This window comes from Manduca sexta, chromosome 10, assembly GCF_014839805.1.
Source record: "Manduca sexta isolate Smith_Timp_Sample1 chromosome 10, JHU_Msex_v1.0, whole genome shotgun sequence".
In the NCBI taxonomy this organism is placed as follows: domain Eukaryota; kingdom Metazoa; phylum Arthropoda; class Insecta; order Lepidoptera; family Sphingidae; genus Manduca; species Manduca sexta.
This window is the reverse complement of record NC_051124.1, coordinates 6048305-6074421: the sequence shown is the minus strand read 5'-3', so window position 1 is coordinate 6074421 and position 26117 is coordinate 6048305. Positions and strand designations below refer to the sequence as shown.

The 26117-nt window shown below is 34.0% G+C and overlaps 1 protein-coding gene and 1 long non-coding RNA gene across 2 annotated transcripts in view; both read right to left on the bottom strand.

Moving 5' to 3' along the window:
* LOC115455794 (protein split ends) overlaps positions 1-26117 on the bottom strand; it is a 90821-nt gene that overhangs the window by 19956 nt on the left and 44748 nt on the right. The window contains exons 3-4 of the mRNA XM_037437283.1: positions 1068-1256; positions 18-270 (exon numbers count right to left, since the gene is read on the bottom strand). Coding sequence (XP_037293180.1) covers positions 18-270; positions 1068-1256 — 442 coding nt within the window. The remainder of the gene's footprint in view (positions 1-17; positions 271-1067; positions 1257-26117) is intronic.
* On the bottom strand, positions 18966-19492 carry LOC119188957. The gene is made up of 2 exons (XR_005112179.1): positions 19322-19492; positions 18966-19196 (listed from the first exon to the last, which is right to left on the bottom strand). It is a non-coding gene; the product is annotated as an uncharacterized LOC119188957 (long non-coding RNA).

The window sequence follows — 26117 nt, the reverse complement described above, 5'->3', positions numbered from 1 at the left end:
ATAAAATGATAACATACTTGGTGCTGATTCGGATGCGGCGCCCGATGGTTGGCGTGGTGTGGGAGCGGCGGCTGTGCGGCGGGTGTGGAGGCTCGCGACGTGTCGCTGGGCTCGGGCGAGCTGGACTCCGATCTCGAGGAGCCCGAGCCCGAATGGCGCCGCCGCCGGCCGCTCTCGGTGCCGCCGCCCGGAGTGCTGGGCGTGCTTTCGCCACCTGTCGCTCCTGCCGCTCTTTCGCCACTCGCGTACCATCGATGATGAGGTGTTGTCCTAAAACAATTAAATTCACTTCTACAAATTGAGTACAAAATGTAACAATAATAATAACATCCATACCACAGGGGGGGCCGGCTATAAAGCGACACACCCAGTGTTCAATCTCGATACCGCGACGACAATGGTTGAGAGAAAATGTTTAGAAGATACACAAATAAAAAGCTCTTGATAATTATTAATATAATGACCAATTTCAATATTTTAAATATTGAGTGGGTAGAATAGTTCGTTTGTGTTCAAGGAAGTTATTGGGACACGTTATGCTGCATCTAGACATCTTACCTTTCTTATACTTTAATTTTTTTTTTTAATAACAAAAATATTTAATACCGATTTACCGATAAAAAAATATAGACTGCCGTTTATTTACCGTATAAAAACTTGGCCGGCACTCTGACAAACAGACATGATAAACGCACCAGCGTTTATATAAATTCTGATTTGTTGACATCAGATAATTAAGAGTATGACCTACACTTTAAATTTAAGTGTTGTTCTATCTGGTTCTAGCTCGTTGCAATCGATGCACCCGTTCGCGGTAAGCATATCCTACAGGCTACCCTATACCCGATGATGTTGGAATCCGATACGGCTCAGAGGTTCAATGTCTGGACGCAGCATTACCTTTCGTAGTTTGTTTTAATGTCAATTGTTTAAATTTTCTCAATAAAATAGGTAAACATTGTGTAGATTTTGTAAGCCAATGCTTTCCATAAATAGGATAAGGCTCAAAAGGTTAGAGGAGCAACCGGCCCTTAATATGGCTTTCACTTTGGCGTCTAATGTGTTACCTTTCGACATTTGAAGGTGGGGTCGCATAGGGAGCTGTGGAGTTGTTGCGCTGATACCTGCCGTAAGCAGCGGGCGTGTTGCCACGACGACAATACTCGGTGGCACTGTCATTGGTGCCGCGCCAAGTGGCCGGCGCGGCTGCGGATGCTGCTAGTGGACACGTGTTGCCTGTGCCGTCTTCTCCACCGCTGAAATAAAATTATACATTTAATTAATTAACTGAAAAGAATTTATTGAAAAAACTTAACCTAGACAATGTAAAGAAAATCTCAAACGTTTAGGTAATGTATGAAATATTATTTATTTTAAACTTTGCCTAGGTTTTCTATACACCGCCCTTTGGACTGAGCATGTTGGAGAATTCCGCCTTTGTATCCCTTGCCTGTCATAACAGTCGACTACTCAGTCACGGGCGGGAAGCACGGAGGCGTCCGCCGATAATACTCTACTCAATGTACACAGTACTTTATACAATGTACGCTCAACCCATTGTGATTCCCCGGGGTGAGTGGCAGCGTGGATGATCTCATGCTGCCGTTAACATCGAAAGCGTCTCTCAGTGCGTGGTGCATCTGAGCCGCCCCCCTCCTTCCTAGCCCTAAACGATAAATAGTACAGCGAGTCAAAATGTTAGTAATCTAGTTATGGGGCATGTTTTCTTGTGACTTACAAGGTCAGTAGCAGCACGACATCTTTTGCCACATATGTCGCAGGTAAAGCGCAAATTCGAAGGAAAAGTAGTTGTCGTAGCAACATGAAGATCTTTCTGCTTAAGTCGAATTAGGCTTCGTTATGCTTTATCATTCTGATATCATTTGAACTCTATGAACTTTTGTTGACCTGCGTTTCATACGACAAGAAGTCAAGACCAAAAGTGGTCATATACAATTGTTGTTACAAAAATTTTATGTTATGATAGACACGAGCAATAAAAATTTGCCCAAGTTTTCCTTACAGCGATATGTGAGGTACCCAACGGTACACACCCTTAACCATGATGACAGTCTTTTTGGCATAGAGATACTCAAAGAAAATTGTTTACATGCATAATTAAATCTCCTCACTAAATCTTGCAGAGCCTCCTCAGAGTTAGACACTAGTGCAGCGCCATCGCTTGTTCATTTAAAATAAAAGTTTTCGCAGCGGTTCGCTGTGAAAACTTTTATTTTAAATGAGAAATTTTATGTTTATCAATTAAAAGTTGTTTTTTCGATTTATTTTAGAATTCAGTTATTGTTTATGCAATATCAGTATGTAAATAGAATATTTTTTGTGGTCTTTCTTTTCTCCGTGTTCATTTTAATGGGTTTTATTTACGCACTTACTTTCTTATCTTTGCATCACCCCGTCAGGTTAATTGATAAAAGTATACAGCGTGTCCAAGAAGATGACAATAAAAAGGCCTCAGGGGGAAAACCTAACTATGGCGGCACGAATATAAACTAATCTGCAGCCTTACTACCATCTCTTATAGCAGTAATATTATAACCTTACATAGAAATATCGTATCATGACGAGCTTAAAACAATCTTAAAACTATCATGTTTTATCGAGCAGTTTTGTCTCAGGTGATCGTGAATCATTCATTCAATACCCATGAAATAACTTGTGACAGTAAGTTATATTGGTTTTATCTCAGAACAATGACAAGCATGTCAAATTTGACAGTGTTATAAAAGATGTTTTTCTAAGACTTTTTTAACATAAGTTTCGATTTTCTTTGATATATTATTCTTGAAAAGTATATAAAAAACACTAGTGATGTGTGTTATAGCGGTATTTCATTCAAAAAAGGACGCATAATTATTATGAACTACCCGACAGACGTCGTCCCTACTTAACTATGAATTAGCGCGCCTTCTGTCAATCGCTGACAGTTATTTCAAACAATTGACAGTTATATAAAATAAATATTATCGTAAATTTTTCTTAACTTTTCTAATTTTTTTCTTTCATAAGAACCTACTCATGACAATAACAAATACAACAAAAAAAAATAGTGAAATCGGTCCAGCCGTTCACGCGTGACGGCGTGACCAAGGGAAATAGGGATCGATTTTATATACAATAGATAGATATGCTGTGATTTAAGATAGCCATTGAATACGAATGTATATAGCATGATAAACTCTCCTAGTAGCTCGGCTCGTAAGTTGCGACGAAGGCGATTGCGCGAAGAATGCGATCCCTTCAACCTAGTCGACTCTGAATTTATTACTAGATATAGGTTAATAAAGAATCCCGCGCAAATTTTTTGTGAAGAGTTGAATCCTTTGTAACTAATTTACCAAACTCTGATGTTGCAAAAATGTAAACCACTTGAAGTTCCAGCGTCGAAATGTCATGGATGTACGATATCTTTGTTTTATTATTCATTCTCGTCATATTGACTGTACTTTTATTTTATTTATTTGAGGATTGCCGACAAAGCTTACAATACTAATATAATAATAAATTCTAAAATAAAACTAATTGTAACTTAAACTAAAGGCAACCAACCACAACATGCGTAATACAATTTTACAATATTACTTAACTAAAGATTAAACGGAATTTTACAAAAAAACATAGTAGATTTATCACAATGTTAGGGACTCAGTCAATCTTACTTAAAAGAGTTTTCCTAAATGTGGACAGCGAATCATGAAATATGTCAAGATTAGTAATTTTGTTTGATAGCTGATTATATATAATGCCGACAGTCGAAGTATAGGGGAGGGTTTACCTATATATTGGTTCTACATCGACGGACATGAAGGGTGGTGGGAGGTTTGCTAGGTGGCCGCAAAGGGACGTTGAGAGCAAATTTGCTTAACGCTTTTGAATTATCAATTTGAATATTTTTTCATAATTTCTAGACAGAATATGCTAGTATCTCGTTATATTGATTGTAAATATTTAATAATATTTTACTTATTAAATATTGTAAACCATATTTTTGATAGCAATTATTATTAAAAAATTGTTTTAAGTATGTCGCAATGCATTAATTTCTTCGTTGTTTTATCGTATAAGGTATTAAAACACATTATAGTCACTCGCTGCTTGACATGATATCGACACTATCAAGTTAAAACTCTAAACAAAATAAGTATTCAATATTCTATCACACCAGTGCCATTATAAACTTTAAAATCGCGACCGCGAAATTGGGTCTAATGTCTTCAGTAAAACCGTTCCCTTCCCGTCGCATTGCATACATACCCGAAGAAACCACCTCTATCCAAAATGTTTGCTCAAAAACCACAAGTATATTTTGTATAATAACACAGCATAATTTTATATTGACAACGTACTTATAAAACTAACTTACTAAATTATATTATTTTGACTTTAATATTTATTGAAACGGTTCAGTATATGCGTGACTCGGAAAGTACGTAAAATGTTTAGCTTTCTTAAATCAGGGAATAGACAACCATTCATTCTTTTCCATCCCTACACAGGAGTAAAACAATTTTGTTTTTATGACGTCATAGTACGAATCTGAGTAATACTACTTTAAGCTTGAAACAAAGCGTTCATGCTATATAATGGTTTTGTAAAAGACGATGGTAAGGTCCCTGAACCCTAAGTACGATAGTTTCCCAAGTTACAGTGTTTTAAAAACAATTGAAAAATAAAGTATCCTGACCGATACTTTATAGTAATGTAGACACTGGTTTCAATAGTTCGAATTTTATATACTATTACACAATGATAAATAAAAGAGCTAAAGAATAACAGATGACAAAAGTTTACTTTTTAGTCTTGGCCGGTTTTAACAAGAATCGTGCCAAGATTCTAAAATGCTACACTTCATATCTTCTAAAGGAAATTTATTTTATTTTAATCTTTAACCAACAAATGACTTAATGTATTAACCATAACTTTACAATAAATTTAATAATATTTTTTGCTCAAGGATGGAAACTGTAATTGACAAATAACTGTGACTCGAAATTAATTAAAAAAAAAAGAAAGGAAGAAAAGCTTTTGAAAAAATGTATTAAAGCAAATGTTCGAATTCTTTGCGTTCGGCCTTTAATACACGCTCAAAATCTTCTAAAATAGCCTTTCCAAAGACCTAGCACATCGTTTTGTGCTAATTCGATCTGCAGCCTCGTATATTCTTCCTGATATTTGACTAAATTTTGTATCGGTTTTCGATACACTTTTGCTTCTAAGGAGCCCCCCATTGAAGGAATCCACCATGAAGTTTAATCAATAATATTTAATATGACGGACTGGCGTGTAAAATTGTTTTAGTCTAACGCTCGCTAATGTAACTTAACGCTGGTGGGTACGAATGGTGACTAAATATAACCGACTCTTAGGCCGATCTCTCGTGTTAATAAAACTTCGTCGCGAAGAGAAAGAAATAAACAAAGTTTCTTATCTTAGTCTGTGACTGTGGCTCAATGTTGGATTTGCAATAAAAATTTGGGTAAATTTAAAGCTGGGTCAAACCAAGCCAAGTTGAGAGCGAGAAACACCAATGGAGCACGAATTCGGGTATTGTGCCCTGGACAGTAAAATCTCTCTTAGTTCACGGGTGCGAAACGTTGCTATCATCGAACGGGCCAACTGCAGTCAGATTAATGGCTGCCATACATACTACGGTCCATCGGAAAGGTCCACCGGTGCAGGTATGCCTGCGCCGGTAGACCGAAATGTGTGTGGGAATAGACCTGTGCAGATTTTTGAGCCTGTGCAGGCGACAGGCGCAGGATCGAAAATCAATTCTTTCAATTCATACCTGCCCAGGCATACCTGCACAGATGACCTCTCCGGTAGACCTTAGCGTGTATGGTTTACATTAGGAACCACGAACGAGCATGACTTAAACATTTGGCTCCCACTCGATCATGCTTAATTTCAGTCTTTTGAGGAACACCAAGGAATCTTGGGGAACACACTGCAAAGAATTAAGTATGGAGTTTTTTAAGACGTACTAAATGTCATTGACTGAATTGACATCTGTAATTTCACTCCTATAAGGTGATTCTACGATAAGAGGTGGTGTGCACGGCAATGATTATAAAATAATGTTTTTATTCCATATGTTGTCATTTTATGCAATAAATTGCAGCTTGTTAATGTCTTTTATAAAAGTTATTACGATTAAATGCTCAAATACAACACATTTTCATGAAATTACGTAAGTAGTGAAGTCTGAAAAGTCTACCCTGGTTTGATCCTTTGACGTTTTTTGTTAAACAAGCAAAGATTATATATTTCTTTTTCTCAATTTCCCAGTTAACATATATTCAGTACAAGTTTAAATAAGTATAATAAAGGAAAAAAACAAAATTATTAGTTTATTTTTAATAATTTTTAAATTTTATTTTTGGCCTGCTCTTTTTGTGTATCTCTACCCTGACAAATTTAAATTCGTTAAAAAAAACTAAAATACTAGAGCCCTCAATTTTTTAAATTGCACTCAAGAATACGCATTAACACGATATTAGTTGCACTGAACAAATGAGACGTTAAATCGTTGTCGCTGGTTAGTGGCGTGACGCTACAGTGTGGTGCAGTCGTTATGCGAGATCAATGTGTCTCTCACCGGGTAAGTCGCAAAATTTATATCATAAATTTAATTTATTTAAGATTTATTACTTCAATTCAATAATACTATAATAGTTGACGAACGACATGTTATTAAACCAAAATTAATGTATGTCAGTCAATAAAATTAATTTATTGCAGAAAACGTCTCCCCTGGCAAGAAACATGCAGTTTGCAGCGAATTCGAGTTTATTCTGACTTGCGTTTAATTCCTTTCTTTAATCAGGGATGTTTCTTCATGAGCGTACCGCGGCTTATTTCATTGTTTATAATCCGATTTTGAGAACATATTGTTATTACATTGTTGTTACAAATAATTGACCATGCAAAAAATACGCATGAAGAATAAGATGATTGTAAATCAAAAATGGTACTCCAATTTTTAGATACGTGGAATAAATAAACGTTCATTTTAATAATGATTTTATTACATCCAAGTTCCTTTTCTAGTCAAAAAGTATCTACCCTATTATTGATGTCTCTACCCTGCTCAATATATTTACCCTGGCATTCTGAAAAGCAACTAAATATGCACAAAGTGACTTGACCTTACGTGAATTTGTACATAAAAGGGACGTTAAGTCGTAGGATATGTGTTTAATCACAAAATTCCTCAAGTCAAGTCAAGTCAAATACTTTGAAATAATAATCGTGCAAAACTAGTCGAAATGCAAATTGATGGTGACAGTTGCGAGTATAAAGAGGGTGCTAACATATAACGTAGTTCAGAGTTCAACTCGCTATACCTTTAGTACGAATTTTTGAATTATAATATACAATGTTATGATTTCGTAAATTTTATATGGAAATTTGAACAACGCCCTGTGAGCATAGTAGGCACTAAAATATGACAGTATGAATATTGGACGCGGGTAAATTTCGAATAGTAATTCGTATAACCATGGTAACGTAACTCGAAATATATGGGAATACGCAGTAGGAATATCTTCTTTTACAGTATACTCAAACGGCTATGGAGAAATACCTAATCGCTAATTTACTCGTTAAAACTCAATTCTTTCTCATTTGTGCTTGAAATACAGAGCATCACTATGCAAATTCAGTGTTCAGATAATTGTTAGGTGGTCACTTTATTAGACCGGAAAAGTAAATTACTCGTGAGTCGAAAATAATGTTCAATCATGACTATTGCGAAGTTTACGCTTCGCATTATCAGCAACCTAGGTTTTTCTTTCGATATGTTTTACAATTACATCACCTGTTAGCAGTAGGGGTAGCTGCAGATTAAAACCCTCGCAAAATAAATTCTGAACGTGCTCCTTAGCACCACATACAAATTCGGTGGTATACAAAATGCGACGAACCACGTGTTATACCATTCTGATTTCTGTTTAATGCAAAAAATGTTCATATCGTGTACATGACGTATGATATCGTCTTAGTTAATGAAGTATAAAATTTTTATTTCCATTGCATTTTGCTGTGTCGCGACGCTACTGATAATATCAGATACTACTTTTTTTCCTAAGAAACAGATATTAGGTATTAGTGCCGACTCCTGAAAATTCCACTCTTCAATTATTCTCTACAATTTCAAGTAATTTATTAGGTTCCAAGAAAATCTCTACGTCTTACATCAATACTTGTTACACAACAGCTTAATTTAGGTGATTTCCTATACTACATCCGTATATTTTTTCACACATCTAAAAGACTCTCAAGGAAAAATATATCTTTAAAACTTATATTTCGCAAACGGAGCGTTGAATTAATAAAACCGCTTTTAGAAATGATTAAAACCTAAAAAATAACAACCAATTTACTAAAGATAATAATAAATAATTAAAAATCGAACAAATAATATTGATATGTGACATTAAATATTTTGTTTGTAATTAGTATAGAATATTAAAATATCATAAGTTTCTCAGTGGTTTTAGGACGGTTATTTTTAATGTTTTTTTTGCTTTTTTTTTATTAAAAATAGACCAACAAAATGAAACATAATAAGAATCAATCAATCATAATAAGAATCCTATTTGATTTTGAGGATGAACCTCTCGCCAATGAAACAAAATATTGTTAACTGACCATAAATTTTCAAAAGTTCAAAGTCAAAAACATTTTTAACATCAAAACATCGTAAAACTATACTGAACACCACTAAATAAAGCATTCTAATCCTATTCGATTTTGCAAAGTCCCCTTCTGCATTTTAGTATGCTCATACTAATTAATATAAAAATGTACCATTTTAAGCTATAAAAAAATAATTAACTAAATCGGTCTATAATAATAGGGTATCGGTCTATGCTTGATTTTGTACATTATTCTATATGTAATGGTTAATAATACGAAAAAGAAGCACTCCTGCGAAAACTGCATAAAAATTTGTTAAAAAAATGAGCGACCAATTCATATTTAAAATATTGTAATGTACAGAAGTGAGCGCGATGAGGGGATATCGCTTCATCTCTTTCTTTAGCACGCGTCGTTATTCCCGATGACGTCACATGTGGGTATTTCGTCTCTTTTCTGTTTCTTATAAATTACCATTTCCACCGAATTTCAAAGACTTATAACTTGTTGATTTTTTACCGGATTTTAATAATTCTTTCTGTGTTATAATTTATATTTTGTAAATATTTGTATATTTACTATTGTAAAGAACAAATGAGTCCAGTACCCTATTGGCATAGATTTAAATGGTTGAACATAGATTTAAAAAAAAATTACAGTGGAACATATATGTACATATATACTTATTCATATACGTTATTTATCTAAGGACAGAGCATTGCTGTGGTAACAAATCTGTTTCTCAGCTTTGTTTATCTGACGGCTTGCTGTTTATTCAACTTTGTTTATCTGACAGCCAATTTGATTAAAGTTATATCTCAAAATTAGCTAATCACAACGGCCCTATGTCTACGCACTGCGAAGGCTGCCATGCCGTCAGCACTGAAAACAGACTTGTTATCACAGCAATGCTCCATCCTTAGATAAAAAACGTCTATGAATAATGGGGTTAGTTTTTTAAAGTCTTTTATAAAATGGTTTTTACTCACCCGCCATTTATTTAAACAACTTATCAAACAACAATTGGTGGCTATTGGATAGCCGAGAAAAAAATCGTATCTATTTAAGGTGTAGCGGTGGTAACCTAAAAAGTATTCAATATTTTATTTCATCATGACTTTGTCGACGTGATTAATAATGTGTACACATACCGATCCTAAATTACAAAGTCTCTGAGCTAAACTGGAAACATCATACGCACATGCCGAAACTGTAAGCGTTCCTTATTTACCACAGAACCCTTAAAAGAACAACTGCTCAACGATTTTAGTGAAAAACAAAGTACTTGATCAAAACTATGTGTAACGTGGAAAAGAAATTCAATATTCCTCATAAGTCGTAGTATTATTTAACTATACACAAAAGTTTAAAAATAAAGAATAAATTTAGGTAGCTCTTTACAATAGTAAGAAAGCGAATGATCAAAAGAATGAATTTTCTCGCCTCAAAGAACCTTTAGTCAAGTAATTCGAATTATTTTGTAGGTAGGTCGCTTGAATTTCCACAGCAGGAGACGGTCCGCACTAGACGACATCGCATAGGGGCAGTTGCGTAGAAACCAGCAGCCGATTTAAATGCACCGAAAATAACCCCCGTGATGTTTCAGGTAATATGTATTTGTCATGCTAGGATGTATACAGGTTGGATTTTGGCACTTGAAAATTTCACAAATAACCAGTATTATGTTATCCATAAATATCAATTTTCGCACCGACAGTATTTAGCTTAGAATCTTTTTTTAACATACTCAATAATTGTTTTTGTGCATTTACATTTTTTGAATGCATTGTTATTGATAATTATAGATAAATCGGTCAATTGGGTCGAAAGGGTCATAAATACAAAGTTTCGTTATCATTAAAAGCGGATTAAAGTCGCATTTCCTACAAAATGTATGAAGAAAGTTATTTGCAGTGAACTTAAAAATACTCAAACCTCTAGGGGTCCTATAGAATCTTTTGATCCTTATAAGCGACGGGATTGATTGGTATCAAAATGATTTTAAAAGAATTGTCATTTTTCTTGGCATCTATAGATTTGTTCCAAATCTGTGAATATTAATGGACGATGATGAATAGTCTCCTAACAATTATTTCTTGTAACTAATACGGTTGTGGGAACTGCTCTTGTTGCCTGATCTCAAAAATTAACTGTGTGTAGTGGAAGGGACGCAACCCGGCGATAGCCCGACGTTTTTCATCTTGCTGAATGCCTCAATGCGAGATCGTAAGGCCGGTGACCCCAATATAACAGTTCAGTCACCCCTATTTATAGCTGGGCAGTAAGGGTAAACTAAGGGATTAGTTACATTGTATTTAGCCAAGAGAAATATCTAGGTAAAAACATTACTTTTTATTTGTTTACAATAAGTTAATTGCCAAACACGATGCAGTGTACTTCACGCATAATCGTAGTTTCAACCACACTGTAATTAACTGTGAAGTATTTATTAACATATCTTGAGAGAATAATAAATTAATTAATTGATTTGTCAAGGACTAAACAATGTTGTTAATGCATTTTTATTAAAGCTCTTTTTCATCTTCGGTTCTAAGTTTCTAATAAGACTTCAAATTAACTTCAGCATGAGCTAGAATGCTGAAATTTTTAACATAGTTTGTTCGATACGCGGCCCGTTACCCAAATCCGAGGCCCCGCGATCTCATGGACCCCACAATTGTATATTATTTTTGTCACAAGAAATAGCAACAACCCTACTGGGTGTTTATATATCCCTATTGAAAAAAATATTGAGATTTATATTTAGCGAAATATACTTAGCGTTTTACTGAGGAACTTATAAATATATTATAATAGTAAAGCCAAAAATAATAATTCTTTATATTCTATTTGCTTTTCTCTTTAGTTACCTAAAAATATACCAACTTAGAATAGTATATTTATTTATGCACTATTCATTGAATAACGACTGTTTTCAATTCCAATCTTAATCTTCGATTCGATCCTGAGAATAAACCAATAAAAATAAGGAATTTATAGACATTTCAAAAATCTTTGTTTTAATTAGTCAATTTTCGCGATGGATCGAAAAAAGGCGATTGGGATTTATTGAATACCGCCGGTCAACAGACGATCTAACTCCATATTATATTTTATACTCTACGAAATGCTATATAACGTGATTGTAAAGTTTTCTGGATTATATAAAATTAAAAAGGCATTTTCCTAGATTGACCTTTGTAGATACAAAGGTCAATCTTTCAAAAGATCAGTCAATCGGTCAAACGTTCTATAAATAATGGACTTTTATTGGTCGGACTGCTTAAGTCCGTCAGGGTTTTATGAAAGGAGACGGGCGAAATTGGGCTTGACTGTACACTTATGAAACATTTATCAATATTCTTCTTCTATTTATATATCAGCCATTAGAAAATATTAGATTGTATTACAATGGGAAAATAAAATATTTTTTATTATGCATAAGTAACTGACTTCCGGTATCGGGAATATCAGGCTGTCTATTATTAATGTATATTATTATTATTGTTATTTTCTTTCTGTACTTCTGCGCAAGTGAATGTTTTTGGTTTGATATTTTTATTTTAACGACTACGGCTTTTCGAGAATATTTTGACGATTGCTGCTTTAATGAACTACCCACGCTTATTCAACAACCGACTTTGATTTCTTGCTTGCTCGCCTGATTTTGCTTGTTCTACCGGATTTTGAAAAGTAACGATGAACCATCAACACCATTGTGTTAATTGTGGCATAGCTACATGGCGTTGTAACACTAAAGGAATTCGTCAAATTGAAAAGGAAATAGTTCTTTCAATAATATAAAAACAGTATAAACTCATGCCTGATCCCATGAAGGAGTAGATAAAAGAAGATATGCAACCTACACTTAGTTTCATCTTGCGATAAGTACCTTTATATCGGTCCTCGTCGATCCCATACGATAATTTCAATTCTGGTTATTATCTAAGTCTTTTAGTCAACACGGCAATCCAATGGACAATAATTAGGTGCTGTGAACATCTTATGCTATCGGGTAAACACAAAGATATTCACAGAAAAGAGTTTTTTACGCTATTTTCTATAGCGATTATTTCTTTACTCCCATTGAAGAGATAATTTTTTTTTCTAATTAAGAAATAGTTCTATTATTCCTATAAAATAATGCATAAATCATCTCTGTAACACCAAGCCCAAGGTTCTATCAAGTTTCGCCCGTCTCCTTTGTTTGACTTGGGTCAATTATAAACATCGAAAACTTTTTGTCTACGTACTAAGAACATTTATCTTGGATTTATATAATGTAAAAGAGTAAACATATTTAATTTCAAGATAAACAAAAAATTATGTTTATATTATTCAGAAAATAAGGTTCGTTACAATGCCTTATCTATAATCTAATATACTAACTAGTACATCAACCTGAGGAATTTGTTTGTTTGAACACATTATGGGAACTACATTACAGATTAAAATTTTCTTTTCAGTAATAAAAAGCTACATTACTCCTCTGAGTGCTAATAGGTTACTTTTTATCCCGATAAAATATTTATACGGGAAAACTCTTTCACGCGAGCAAAGCCGGAGTCATATAGAATATACAGCAGGGTCATTTTGACATTGCGTCAGTAAATAAAACTGAATACTTGTCTTTAAAAAAAACACTACAATAATCTACTCTAACCTTACATGTAAATTTAAAAAATAAGGTTCGAACCAAATAAATATCAATAAAGACTAATTTTAATTTTACATGCTTTAATACCACTAGTACTCTAAGAGAATTCGTCGCAGAAGCAACATCACACTATCAGTCAGGAATATGCTAACACACACACCCAATATTCGCACTAAACTACAAAATAATAAAAATATTAGACAAGCAAAACTGGAATATTTTATGAAAATACGCGTTATTCATAGTTGATTTTTGACACAATGTTATGGCAGAGTTAAAGACGAGTATATTATGATTTCATTTATTAACGCAATGTCCAAACGACCTTGCCGGGCATTACCTAAAACAAACATAACATTATATAGGTTTTATAAATATATATTAAGCAAGTATAATATATACTGTAAAATGAGGTCATTAGATACAACTTTCAGTTTCTACCTTACTTTTCATTTGTTCTTTATAAATTATTGTTTCATTTTGATATTGTATTGAACAGAAAATGAAAAAAGTGTGTTTTATTACATTTTTCCGGCAGTTTTGGTCAAAGATACGACACTCAGATGAATAGAAAGAGAGTACATAAGGCTATCTAAATAATTCTTTTCAATCAATATTTATATTTCTTTTGAACTAATTTTCGTTTCTATAAACCCCATATACACATATATTCACATCTTCCTTCGATAAATAGATATATTTACCCCCAAAAGTAGTATTCTATTCAAATTTTCCTTCGTTTCTATTTACCCCCAAAAGCGGTTTTATTCACCCCCATTTGTGTACTAATTTTAATTTATTTAAGAATTGAATATTGATTTCATTAAATATAGATATTTTGGTTTTGTTCCATTATCTAAAGCAAATTACCCATTCAAATAAATATATTTACGATAAAATAACCGAACAGGACATGATATCTGATAAAAGCATTTAAATAACTAAAACCCTATTGCATTCATTCAAGGTAAACTTTTTTTGTAAGATAACAAACTTTATGTTTGTTTCAGAGTTATCATAATAAAGAAAAAATGTTACTGTTAATTAAAATAGTAGATAATATAATCCTTATCATAGACATCGAGAGGCAACTTCTTCAAACTGCCGAAAATATTTCTATTCAGCCCGCGATATCCATTCACCCCAATGTACGGTATCTATTTATTCTACCTAGAAACTAATATAATATATACATATCTTACTGTTTGTTATTCGATTTTACGAATTTTTACTATATTATAAATGCGAAAATGTTTAAATTTTTGCTTTGGTTTTTACCAAACTACATGATTTAGTTAAATTATACATCTCATAAAATTTTGCCAGGGAAATCCATGTAACCACGACTGAAAATGAAAATAGTTTCTGACGACTTTATTACAAATATGCCTCAGTGGCATAATTGTGTTAAGTGCGCGATACGATTACCGCTTTGAGGTCTCGGGTTAGTGCCCCGAGTTGGGCAAAAATGATACAAGGCTTTTCTGTTCAGTATCATCCTGAAGTCTGAATTTTTGTGGTCTAGGAGAAACAAAGCCGAGAAGCAAACGAACAGACCCGGATATAGGTTTTTTTAGTGATCCTAGATATGTATTTCAAAACGATAAATTTATCATCACCAACTTCTCAAGTAGTACTATAGTATACAAATTTCATATCACACCAGGTAAATTGCATCTATGAGAAGCAAAAACGGGTCGCTTATAAATAATAATTGAAGTCTGATACAAAACATTTCGTACTTTAAGTGTCAACAAAGGTTGTTTCGTCCTTTAAATTCATAAGTAAAACTTGGTTCCATTAAAAGCTTAATTTTTTATAAAGATTCTTTTTCTTTTACGGGAAAATTACACTACTGTCATATTGAGTAAATATCATTTATTTTCAGAGCTATGCTGCAGTGTAATAATTAATTTATGGTTGTAATCGTATTTTAAAACAATCCAGCATCGTTAAATTACAGAGTAGCTGTGTACTGGCAGTGTTAAATTAATCGGCTTTCGAATGACTACTCACTTTGATACATCAAAGTACATTTATTACGTTGATAAAGAATGTCTACAAAATTTCTGCAGAAATTCATGTCATTAACTAATTACTGTACATACATGGCCTCACCGTGAGTTTCTACTCGTGGATTAACAATAATAACAGAGACATAATTAATATTTGTAACTAGTCATAACACAAAGTTGGGTTAACATGTTTAATAGGAACTAGTCAAATGATACCTTAAACATGTCAAGATTAACATCGTCGCATAATTTACCAAAAAAAAAAACGACTTTGTTAAATGACCGCGTTCATCAGACATTGTCATTTAATCGGATAAGCATGTCAATTTGATTTGTAGAGAGAACACAACTTTTTACAAAATCTTTATAATTGATTAGTCGGGTTAACATGTCAACACACAGTCCGACTAACATTGTTACAAGGCTTGATTTGGAAACATCCTCAATGTTTATTTTTGTGTGTAGTTAGTGGAAACGTACGGTAATAACGACATCGTAGTCAACAAGTCCGAAAAGAATCTTCCAAGGATAAAAAATAATTATTGACGTATTTTAACGGGATGGAACCAACCGCGGATATCGCGTTGTATTATAATATTATGCCAAACATAAAACGTATGCAACGAACGCGCTCAATTTGCACAATGTGAAACCAAAATATACTTGTACGTATGTCAAATTAATGTCTAAAATACGACTAACCTAATACTGATCGTTTTTAGTATGTCCATATCAAACCATACAAAACTATCAGTTTATTTAAAATAATGTATGGCAACTATTTATGGAAAAAACTTTTTTCTCGGTTGAAACCGCGGGCAATTTGTTATGGAGATAGGTAGATGTCCTGCCGTTCTGCTCTGTGGCGAAGCCGGCGCAGGTCCCCCAGTTACAATCATATTTAATGGCTTCTCTTCTCCTACCAGACAAATAACCATTCTTAAAATATAAGCGTAGGTCGTTCGACGAAGTAGTAATCGTCTAAATATTTTCGAATAACCAGTCGTTAAAATAAAAACGCGTAACCAAAAATATCCACTTACGTACACGCGCAGCGTAGATAATTGTTATTATTTTAATGACATTTATGTCAACGCTGTTCTCAGCTCAAATTAATTTATTAATAATGAAGAGAAAAATAAAATTAATTAATAATACCATTAGATACCAGACTAAAATAAAAGTTGCGGAACATCAATCTTACTCATCTCGAATAATACAGATTCTATTGATTCGATTCCTTCCTAACCGATTTTCGGCCACGGGAGCCAATCACAATGGAGATCAGCACTAATTATATCCTGCATACTTACGCAGGATATATTATAGTGCACAAGTGTGTACGCAATACACAGGGGCACTTTCTGTTCCTTCACTCTCATAGTCCGGTGAGACGGCAATCCGACATGACCGGAGAGAGATCCGGCGCAGGACCAACGGCTTTACGTGCTTTTCGAGGCACGGAGGTTATCACACCGCCAACTTTTTGACTCCGAACCACAGTTCGGAGTTCTTAAAAAAATAGTCAGTCACAACTGAGTATTTTTTTAAGATGAAAAAGCCCAGTCACAATTATTTTGGCCCAACCCGGTATTTGAACCCAGGACCTCAGCGCGCTAGTCGAACTTGTATCGTGTACAACTACAATGATGCCAGCGAGGCAGTCAGTGTCAGATTCTATACGAGAATAAGTGAAACAATAAATACTCCATGAAGTTTACTTATTTCGAAAATCGTAAGATAAGATGTTAACTTGGTCATGTTCGGGCCAAATCTAAAAATTAATAATTTCATGATGTACCATTTAATGAAATTGTTGTATTACATGAAATAGACAATTTCTGCTGTCCACATCATGATATGGCCTGGTTAGATCAAGGAATAATTAACGTTTGGCAATGTAGACAGCTAAATGCACGGCTATTTCATCAGCTGGCCAACATAAATGATCATATTATCGTAAAATAGATATATTGGCCATCGTTAGAGGCGCTGATAGCGGTTTATTTTCGTGACGTATCACTGTGATAAAACGCAAATAATAATACGCAAATAGAAGATAAAGATGAAGCGATCAAACCGCAAGCCAACTGCCAACTGCAAGCCAAGCAATGAGATTTTTTTGTACTAAGAAGAAAACTATATAAGTTTTTTTATTTGCATTTTTTATTAAACCGCTTGATATCATGGACACCCTACATTAATAATGTGGCCAAACGTGGATAGACATCAAAGTTAACGTTTAAACGATATGGTAAGTTTTACTTGGCTATATCATGAAGCGATTAATTCTAAGATCAGTCAACGACAGACACATTGGTTAAAATGAAAAACAAGTCATACTTATATGACATTTTGCCAAATGTCACAACACCAAAATTAGGTAGGATTTTTAATATGTCTGATATATAGTGAACAGTTGGTTTATTTGGTTTAAAATACTTACAGCCATGATAAATTAATGAGAATATTATAAAATTTAAGTGTCGACTGTGTCTTGGTTTTGTCTTGAGGATAGCGTGTGTGGTTAGTAAATCACATACAAGCCGGAAATAAATATTTATGAGTTAGTGACTCCACAAGTGACTTTGTCTGTGGAATTTGCATTTTTTCCTATCATGAAACACCTAGATTGAATATGTTATTAAATTATTGTACATCATCAGCCACAGTTTACATTATTTATTACATAATAAGGTTATTATTCCGCGACACGCGTAGTGTCATGTAGCTGTCATGTTAGCCGGCTAACATTTCAATCATTCCGATGGCAAATGGGTTAATTTCATGAAAACATCGTCACCTTAAAAATAATGTGGATACACCGCTTCGTAAGGTACAATTTAATTCCGAAAAAGGTAATCAAATTAAATACGTGTGAGACATTTTGATTATAAAAGATTCTTCATTATAAAAGATTCATTTGTTCTGTCGAACCTGACACCTACATTATTTTATCTGAAACTGACTCAGGGTACTTCAAAGGAGAATGCCCATTTTTGTATGAAAGTTGGGCTACGCTTGCGTCTGTACAAAACCTTCACTAAACTATAGGGAATATATCCTAGTTTTTATAAAAATGTAAAACAATTGGATATTCGATGGGAGTTCGGAGTAATTTTATAACGCGGTTATTTTGAGGTTAAGTATGGACTGCAATAATGTACGGTAGAAAGTAGTTACGTGCCTAAGTAAGTTCAATATTGCAGTACCTAATTGTTATTGCAATAAACAATTATTGGACGTTCCTTTCACCTACCTTTAATTGCCCTCATAAGAAACTGATAGGTAGTAACATATCTGATAAAACGAAACTTCAATAAAACTTCTAAGATAGAATGACGGAATATTAGTTTTTCCACGGAGGATATGTTACCTGACCTTTTGTGTATATATTTTTCTGAATTACGACTTATTCTATTACATGGATTACCTAATCTTTTTTTCCACCTACAATTATCTCACTCCAATATGGCGTCAATACATATTGTAGAATAGATTCAGCTTAGCTTTTATGACCGGCCGTATGCCTGACGCCAACAGTCTTTGGAGGATTCTGATCCCAGGCAACTCACTTCACAGTCTGATTAGGCTAATAGTTAATTATCATAGGGAAAGAAAAATAAAACGAGAAATACGAAATCCTATGTATATTTTTATATAGATGTATATTTTTAATAGAGGTATATATTCTTGGCATCCCAAAATGAAAACAAGAATTTGATATAGCTGCAGCAGGTTTATATATACTCTTGAACTGAGTGAATCACTTCTTGCAGCGCTGGTTGGGTCATGTCATATTGTCTGTGAACCTTTCTATTAGCTGATCTCCAGCAGGCAGCACAAACTCATTCCAGCATTGAAACCTAAAATATAATGTAGAAGTTGAGTAAACATGTTTCCATTATTATTATTGTTAAACTGTTTTTTTTAACTTTGGCAAGATTTTTCCCACATTGTGGGTATGTTAATAATAATCTACATAACTTACAAACTGGACAACTCGTCCAATAAATATACTCGTTGCTGTGGCACCGCAAAGGTGCAGTCAATACACCGCCAGGATAAGCCGTCTCGATTAACTGTCCTGGGTCTAGGCTCTAGACGACATTGTGTTGCTCACTAAAAGCCTTCCGTCTCAAAGTTCGAAACACACACTATATACGTTGTTTTTTTAACAGAGGATTTCTCACTAAACATTAAAATACATAAGAAAAACACTCCGATCTTGAGTAAGATAAAATATTAAAATATAATATATAATGATTTAACATTCAAACAAATCTGAAGTGTCGAAATGTCACTAATTTCAGTTGCCAGTGTAATAATAATCTGTACCCATATTTTTATAATTTAAAAATAAATCCAGACATATTTTAGCTGACTTTAGTATTTCTGTCAATACAAGTACAAGTCGCCATTTGTTTGTTTTTGGAACAATTAATATTTTCTCTTTTTTACCAGCTATTTGGAGTTTGGTCATAATTATTAAGTAAAATGTATTATTTTATAACAATATATTTGAGATGAATAAATATATTGTTACAGAATAATATACATATATTTTATAGATTCAAGTACAAGCATATTTATTGTACATAATATTTACTTTTTTATTACATTTAAAATGGGAATTTGTTACAAATTGGTATCATTTCGCCATATTGACAGTAAATTATCCGGTGTTTCATTTGCAACAATTAAACAACTTTTTTTTTCATATCTTTTAAACCCCCATTCGCTTACGACTGAAATAAATACAAATGAAGTAATAATTAAAATGATGATTTTCTGTGGATATTTGGTTAAGACGCATGACTGACGCAAAGATAGCCTGGTTTTGGGCATTGTCCTTTATAGGTAATATCTTATATAATATTTTGTTATTAAAAGTGTATTACATATTTCAAACTCACCACTTAAGGCAATTTGATAAATGATTTTGTTTAAAAAAATTAAAAAGTTGTCATTTATGAAACTACGAACTATATTTGAAATATAGTTTATATTTTGTAAGTCACATCACTAGCATAAAAAAGTTACGTGTAAACTGGTGACAACCATCGATATTTGTATAGGTAGGTTGTAATTTCAAATGCATGAATGAGTATGCACCTGTGTCTGACACCTTATCAAAGTCATAAGATAAATAGTATCCATATAATATGTATTGATACTAAAGTTGCGTAACAATCATGTATGAGGGTATTATTCCTCTTAAAAGTTCTAATAAACTATTATTATACCAGCCTCGCCCCAATTATCTGCCTTTCTGGACGCGAGTAACTTAAAACTACCCTAAGGATTTCGATGAAATTTGGTGTTGAGATAGTTTGAGACACTGGGAAAGACATAGGCTACTTTCTATCCCGGGATAATATATAGCGGGACTTTTATCCCGGTATACTCTTTTGCGCAGGTAAAGCCGCGAACAAAAGCTAGTGTTTCATATGTGTACGGTCAACCTCCACTCTGCTCATATACTTTTATATCTTGATTCTGTAGGTATTTTTTTTAATAAAATAAACGTTAAATGTTATTCATACCTAAAGTTATGGTCATCATATCAAATAACGAGACCCCCTACCCTTTGCCGGCCACACACACATACAGCACACTCTACAGAGACTCTTATCACTGACATTACAATAAAACACAGAAAAAAATAACCTAAAGCTATAATTATTCAGTAATAAGGTTTTGAATACAATGAGTGGATTCTGTGTAATACGCGTACGAAACACAGACCTCCAGCAAATTGAAAACAAAAACAATAAATGTCGTTTCACGTTCTGCTAATTATTCCTTGTGTCTTCTAATTTTTTTTTTAACAATGTTTCGTTAAAGACACGTATAATCTATCATTTTATTATACACGCCGTCTCTAAATATGTCATTGTCTATAAATAAAGGCCTATAAGTCAGTGTAAAAAAGAATTGTATGACCTACGCCTTTACTAAAGATGTTTGAAGCCCTAATATTTTACTAGCTGTTGAAATAGCTTTTTCGTTGTTTTTAACAAGACCCGATTTCTAGCAATTCATCAACGCAGTTTTTACTCAGTTACTTATCACGCGAAATTACATACGTGCTACCATTGTCATTCTCTTAATACGATGCAATTGCATTTGTTACGACCTATGCTTGAATTGGACCTTGTTTTTGGTTGTGATTTGGCTGTTTATTAACAACATACAATGCTTATTAATTACACACCTCTAAAATATGCAGAAAAGCATTACATTTATAGCTCGTGTAACGGGGACAGTCTGCAAGTCGGTCTTACATGTAGCGTGAGCCCTATACCGATCACGCTCGTTATGATGACGTACTGGTCACTTAAATTTCATAAGTGCCTACAACGACTACTTAGAAGGACGAATTTGTTGGAAAATTATGAAGAAATAGTCGACGAACGTTACGATACTGGCCCAATTGAAAACAATCCTATCCAAATTGAAAACGATCCTATAACTAGTGTTGTCGGTACACATACATACATATGTCTGTGCATTTGTTACGCAATAAATTCGGCACATCACCAATTAAACAGAAATTATTAATAATCCTACCATGAACAAAGAGTTCAAGATCTGTTACCTGCCGATTATCCACGGCATGTACCAGCGAAAATCCATTAATTTTAGTGGAATTACAGCATGGTGGTGTGGCCGCACACTGCTCAAGACAAGTTCCATTTCATGGGTACCCCAGTCCCCAGTTCTAAATCTCTTAACCGACATATTTACGAAATTTCTAGTTATAATAAAAGAGAGTTGCCATAGACATTAAGCCGTTGGGACGGAAACTGGTGCTTACTGGTGGGATAGGGCTAGAATATATTTAATATCCGCCCGGATAGCGACTACCGTACACAAGATATTAAAACCAGCCATAGTTGCTCACGTGTGTCGTGTTCTGGAATCAGCCTGTGTATATTCGGTTCCGACAGGCCCGCATAATTGTGTCGCTTGTCAAAGGACAATCATCTCTCGTCAGTCGACATTCTATTGGACCCAGCTCCACTTACCCTCAGGTGCAGTGGGCTCACTTTGTCGTGCCGTATAAAAAAACATAATGAATGAGCATTCATACGCGAAGAAGTTGTATAGTTAAAAAATTAAAATATAAATAAATAAAGACACTTATCGCTGTTCAGTGGTTATACTTAGAAAAAACATAGACATAATTAAGGAAAAATATTACCAAAAATATTATATTTTCTGATAAAAGTAAATATACAATAGTTGGTCCACTTTTTGGATCATATTGTTTATTTAATGTCGGTGAAAATTATTAATTTTTTTTTATATAGAGGTTTTTTATTGGCACATTCACTTTTTAAATAGTTTCTGAGACATTAAGACTTTTCTAAATTATAATGGCACAGAGTTGACAAGGTAATACTGAGTAAATAAACATTTTTTTTATAGAAATTACAAGATTTCTTGCCCATTCGAGTATTTATCAATCAACAAATCAGTGTTAATCTTATGTTATCTCACTTATTGCCCTCACTTTCAGAGGTTCTCTGACTGGAGGTTACTACTAATATTATACATAAATGCAAAAATATATGAAAATGTTTGGATGTTTTTGTTTGAACTATGTACTTATAATCAACGATTTATGATAAGAGATAACCGCAGGCAGATAGATGTAAACTGAATAGAAAAGTACGAAATTGACAACTTTATACCTACAATTATTTTTTGCGCGCGGCTCGGCCCGCGTGAAGCAGTTTTCCGGGATAGAATTCCCACCATATATTTTTCCAGGATAGGAAGTAGCCTATATTCTTCTCAGGTTCTCAAACTATCACCATATAAAATTTCATCGAAAACCGTTGTATAGTTTTTTAGTTTATTACGTTCAGACAGGCAGACAGATAGGGCTGCCGCCCTGTGGATAGGTGGCGTTTGGAGAATTCTACCACGGTATCCCCTGCCTGTCGTAAAAGGCGACTAATAGGGCCATCGGGGGATCGTCGGCGGGCGGCTGGAGGTCGTCCGCCCTAAATGTACGTTGTGCACATTTCGCACATTGTGGTGATCCCCAGAATGGACGGCAGCCTCATGCTGCCGTTGACGCTGAGAGTTCTTCGGTTGCGCGGGGGCTTCTGAGCCCCCGCCCCACCAAACAGACAGGCTGCACCAAGCGGCACCGCGCAGGGGTGATTGCGGACGACGACTAAAACACTTTCGTCAGTGGAAGCCCGTAGCCGTCCCTAATGAGACGAAGAGGGCCACCGTGGAGTTTTAGTTGGTATGCTGTGCGTTGCATATAGGTTAGGGACTCGGCCCGGCGCGGCGGTCGCCTAAAGATCAGTTTTCATTAATGCTCAGCTCCTATTGATCATGGCGATACATGGTCAATAAAATATTGAGAGAATTTAAAACTATTAACGCCCGAAATTGATAATCAATCCTAATCCAATGTATGCTATCTAAGACTGATAATTAATTCGTTTTTTTTAATAAAGCATGCCAATAACCAATCCATAGATTGAGTAAGCTATCTCTAATAATAATCGATCTTTGAGAGGACGGATTACAGATCATAGATTCCCCTCTGTTTGAACATGACAGTTTACGCTTGCCAATACCTTATCTAACCATTTTGACATTTGATTCGATTATTGTAAACAATCGCATTTTCCAATCGGAACAATTCCTCGGTTTACTCCGTATGTTTTGAATATCGTTTACACTGATTTTAAGGAAAAGAAAAGGCAAATTTCCATATTCTACAGTGATAGTGACGACAGTGATTTGAAGGGACTAGCTCATCACGGGTAATGAAAAGATAACTTCATGTAGACCCTGGATGAGTTTGATTTCACGTTTAGATTTAGGCTTTTGAAATCTGATTGCCAATCATTGTTAGTTAAACTGATGCCGTATATTCGTGTTACTTCTTCAAGGTAAATAATTTTTGACATTATTTACAAAAAAATACCGTACCTACCGAACTATTGATAGGTACTAACAAGGGGTAATTGCATTCTTTTTTTAGGTACTATGGTTTTATTTATTTATTATAACTATTATTCTAGACTATAGTCATGCATTACATACCTATTAATTATATCTATTCAATTAGTGAAATAATTATTAAATGTGTTTCAGTAGTTCTTGACACTATCCCCTAAAGAAAGTACGTAATAAATTACCTCGTATATAATAACGTCTAAAGTAATTTATTAAAATCACAATTATATTCATTACTTATCATTAGTTTTCATACAAATCTTATATAAAACTTATTCTAAAATATTAATATTACTTTCAGGACATTTGGTATATGGAAGCGTCGCTTCCCTGTGGTTGCACTGACATTGCGCTTATCTTCACCTAAAGTTCGAGCAATAATAATTGCATCCGCAGTGTTGCACAATATTTGTCGAAATCACAGGTTAAAGGAAGTTCCAACCGAAGTGAAGTTACCAACTGCTGATATTATTCATGATGAGAACAGTATAGAGAATCAAGATGTTGGAGAAACAAAAGCATTAACAAATAACTTCTTTACTTAGTAAAATAAAATACCTTTACAATCACTGCTATTTAATTTTATTGATTATCTACATTTGTAATTCAAAATAACAATTACTAATTAACATAGTTTTATTAGTTGAAAGTTAAATACATAGAAACAGGCAAAATTTCCATACATTATCTATACTATTATATAAAGCTGAAGAGTATGTTTATTTGTTTGAACGCGCTAATCTCAGGAACTTACAGTTCGAATTGAAAAATTCTTTTAGTGTTGGATAGCCCATTTATTGAGGATGGCTATTATAGGGTGTATATCATCACACTTTAACCAATGGGACCAAAAACGGGGTTAATTGATTACTTTTGAGAGCTTCTATTGCGTGCGCTGTGTAAACGGTTAAAGTTATACAACAGTCATGTATAACGGAATTGTATTTTTTTCCATAACACTGGATAATGTGTCCAGAGTCCAATTATTATTAAATGGCACCGAGTTTACTGCGTACTTCGTACTAAAAACTAAACCTTTTAAATATTTATTAATAAATTCTGAACGATGTTATTAAACTTCAGTGTCAAAATATTATGTTAGCACCTCAGAACAATGACAAGCATAGAAGTAACACTATAACATTTGAGTGTACTCTGTCTTAGACAGCAAGATATTTAATTGTGTTGCGATCCCTTCTGACATCTTATCGATATCGATAGATGCTTTGTCTATCGACTATGGTAAATTCACAGACCTAAAATAAACACTTTTCGGTCAGTCAACTACAAACCGTTGCGATTGCTATTCTAGATAAAGTCTAAAAAAAGATATCAAAACCCTGATTTCATATTCAAGTACCAAAAGAAGTCTGGGTATATAAAAGCACTCGTTAAGAAGCTGTTAAATTACAATAAACTATAGAACTACCTACATAGGCTTTCTTCGAACAAAATTTTGTCCATTTTTAATTGCGATTTAGAGCAGTTTCCATGCCTTCCGAAATGTCATTCACACAAAAATGTTGTAGCATTTAGATAATTAAATTAAGAAAATGTTAAAAATTTCGGAAGGAATGGAAACCGCTGTCAGTGACAAACAAAAAATCGGCCGTAATTTCGTCTAGGAGAAAGCCAGTACCCCTTCTGTTCTTTTCTGACTTTCTTAGGAATTAAAAGATACTCAAGACGTCTGATTTGACAGAAGCTACTAAAATGGGACAGTAAAATTAAAACACAGCGGTATCATTCATGTCACATATGTTTGATAACCTATTTCAATGTTAATAAAACTTTGT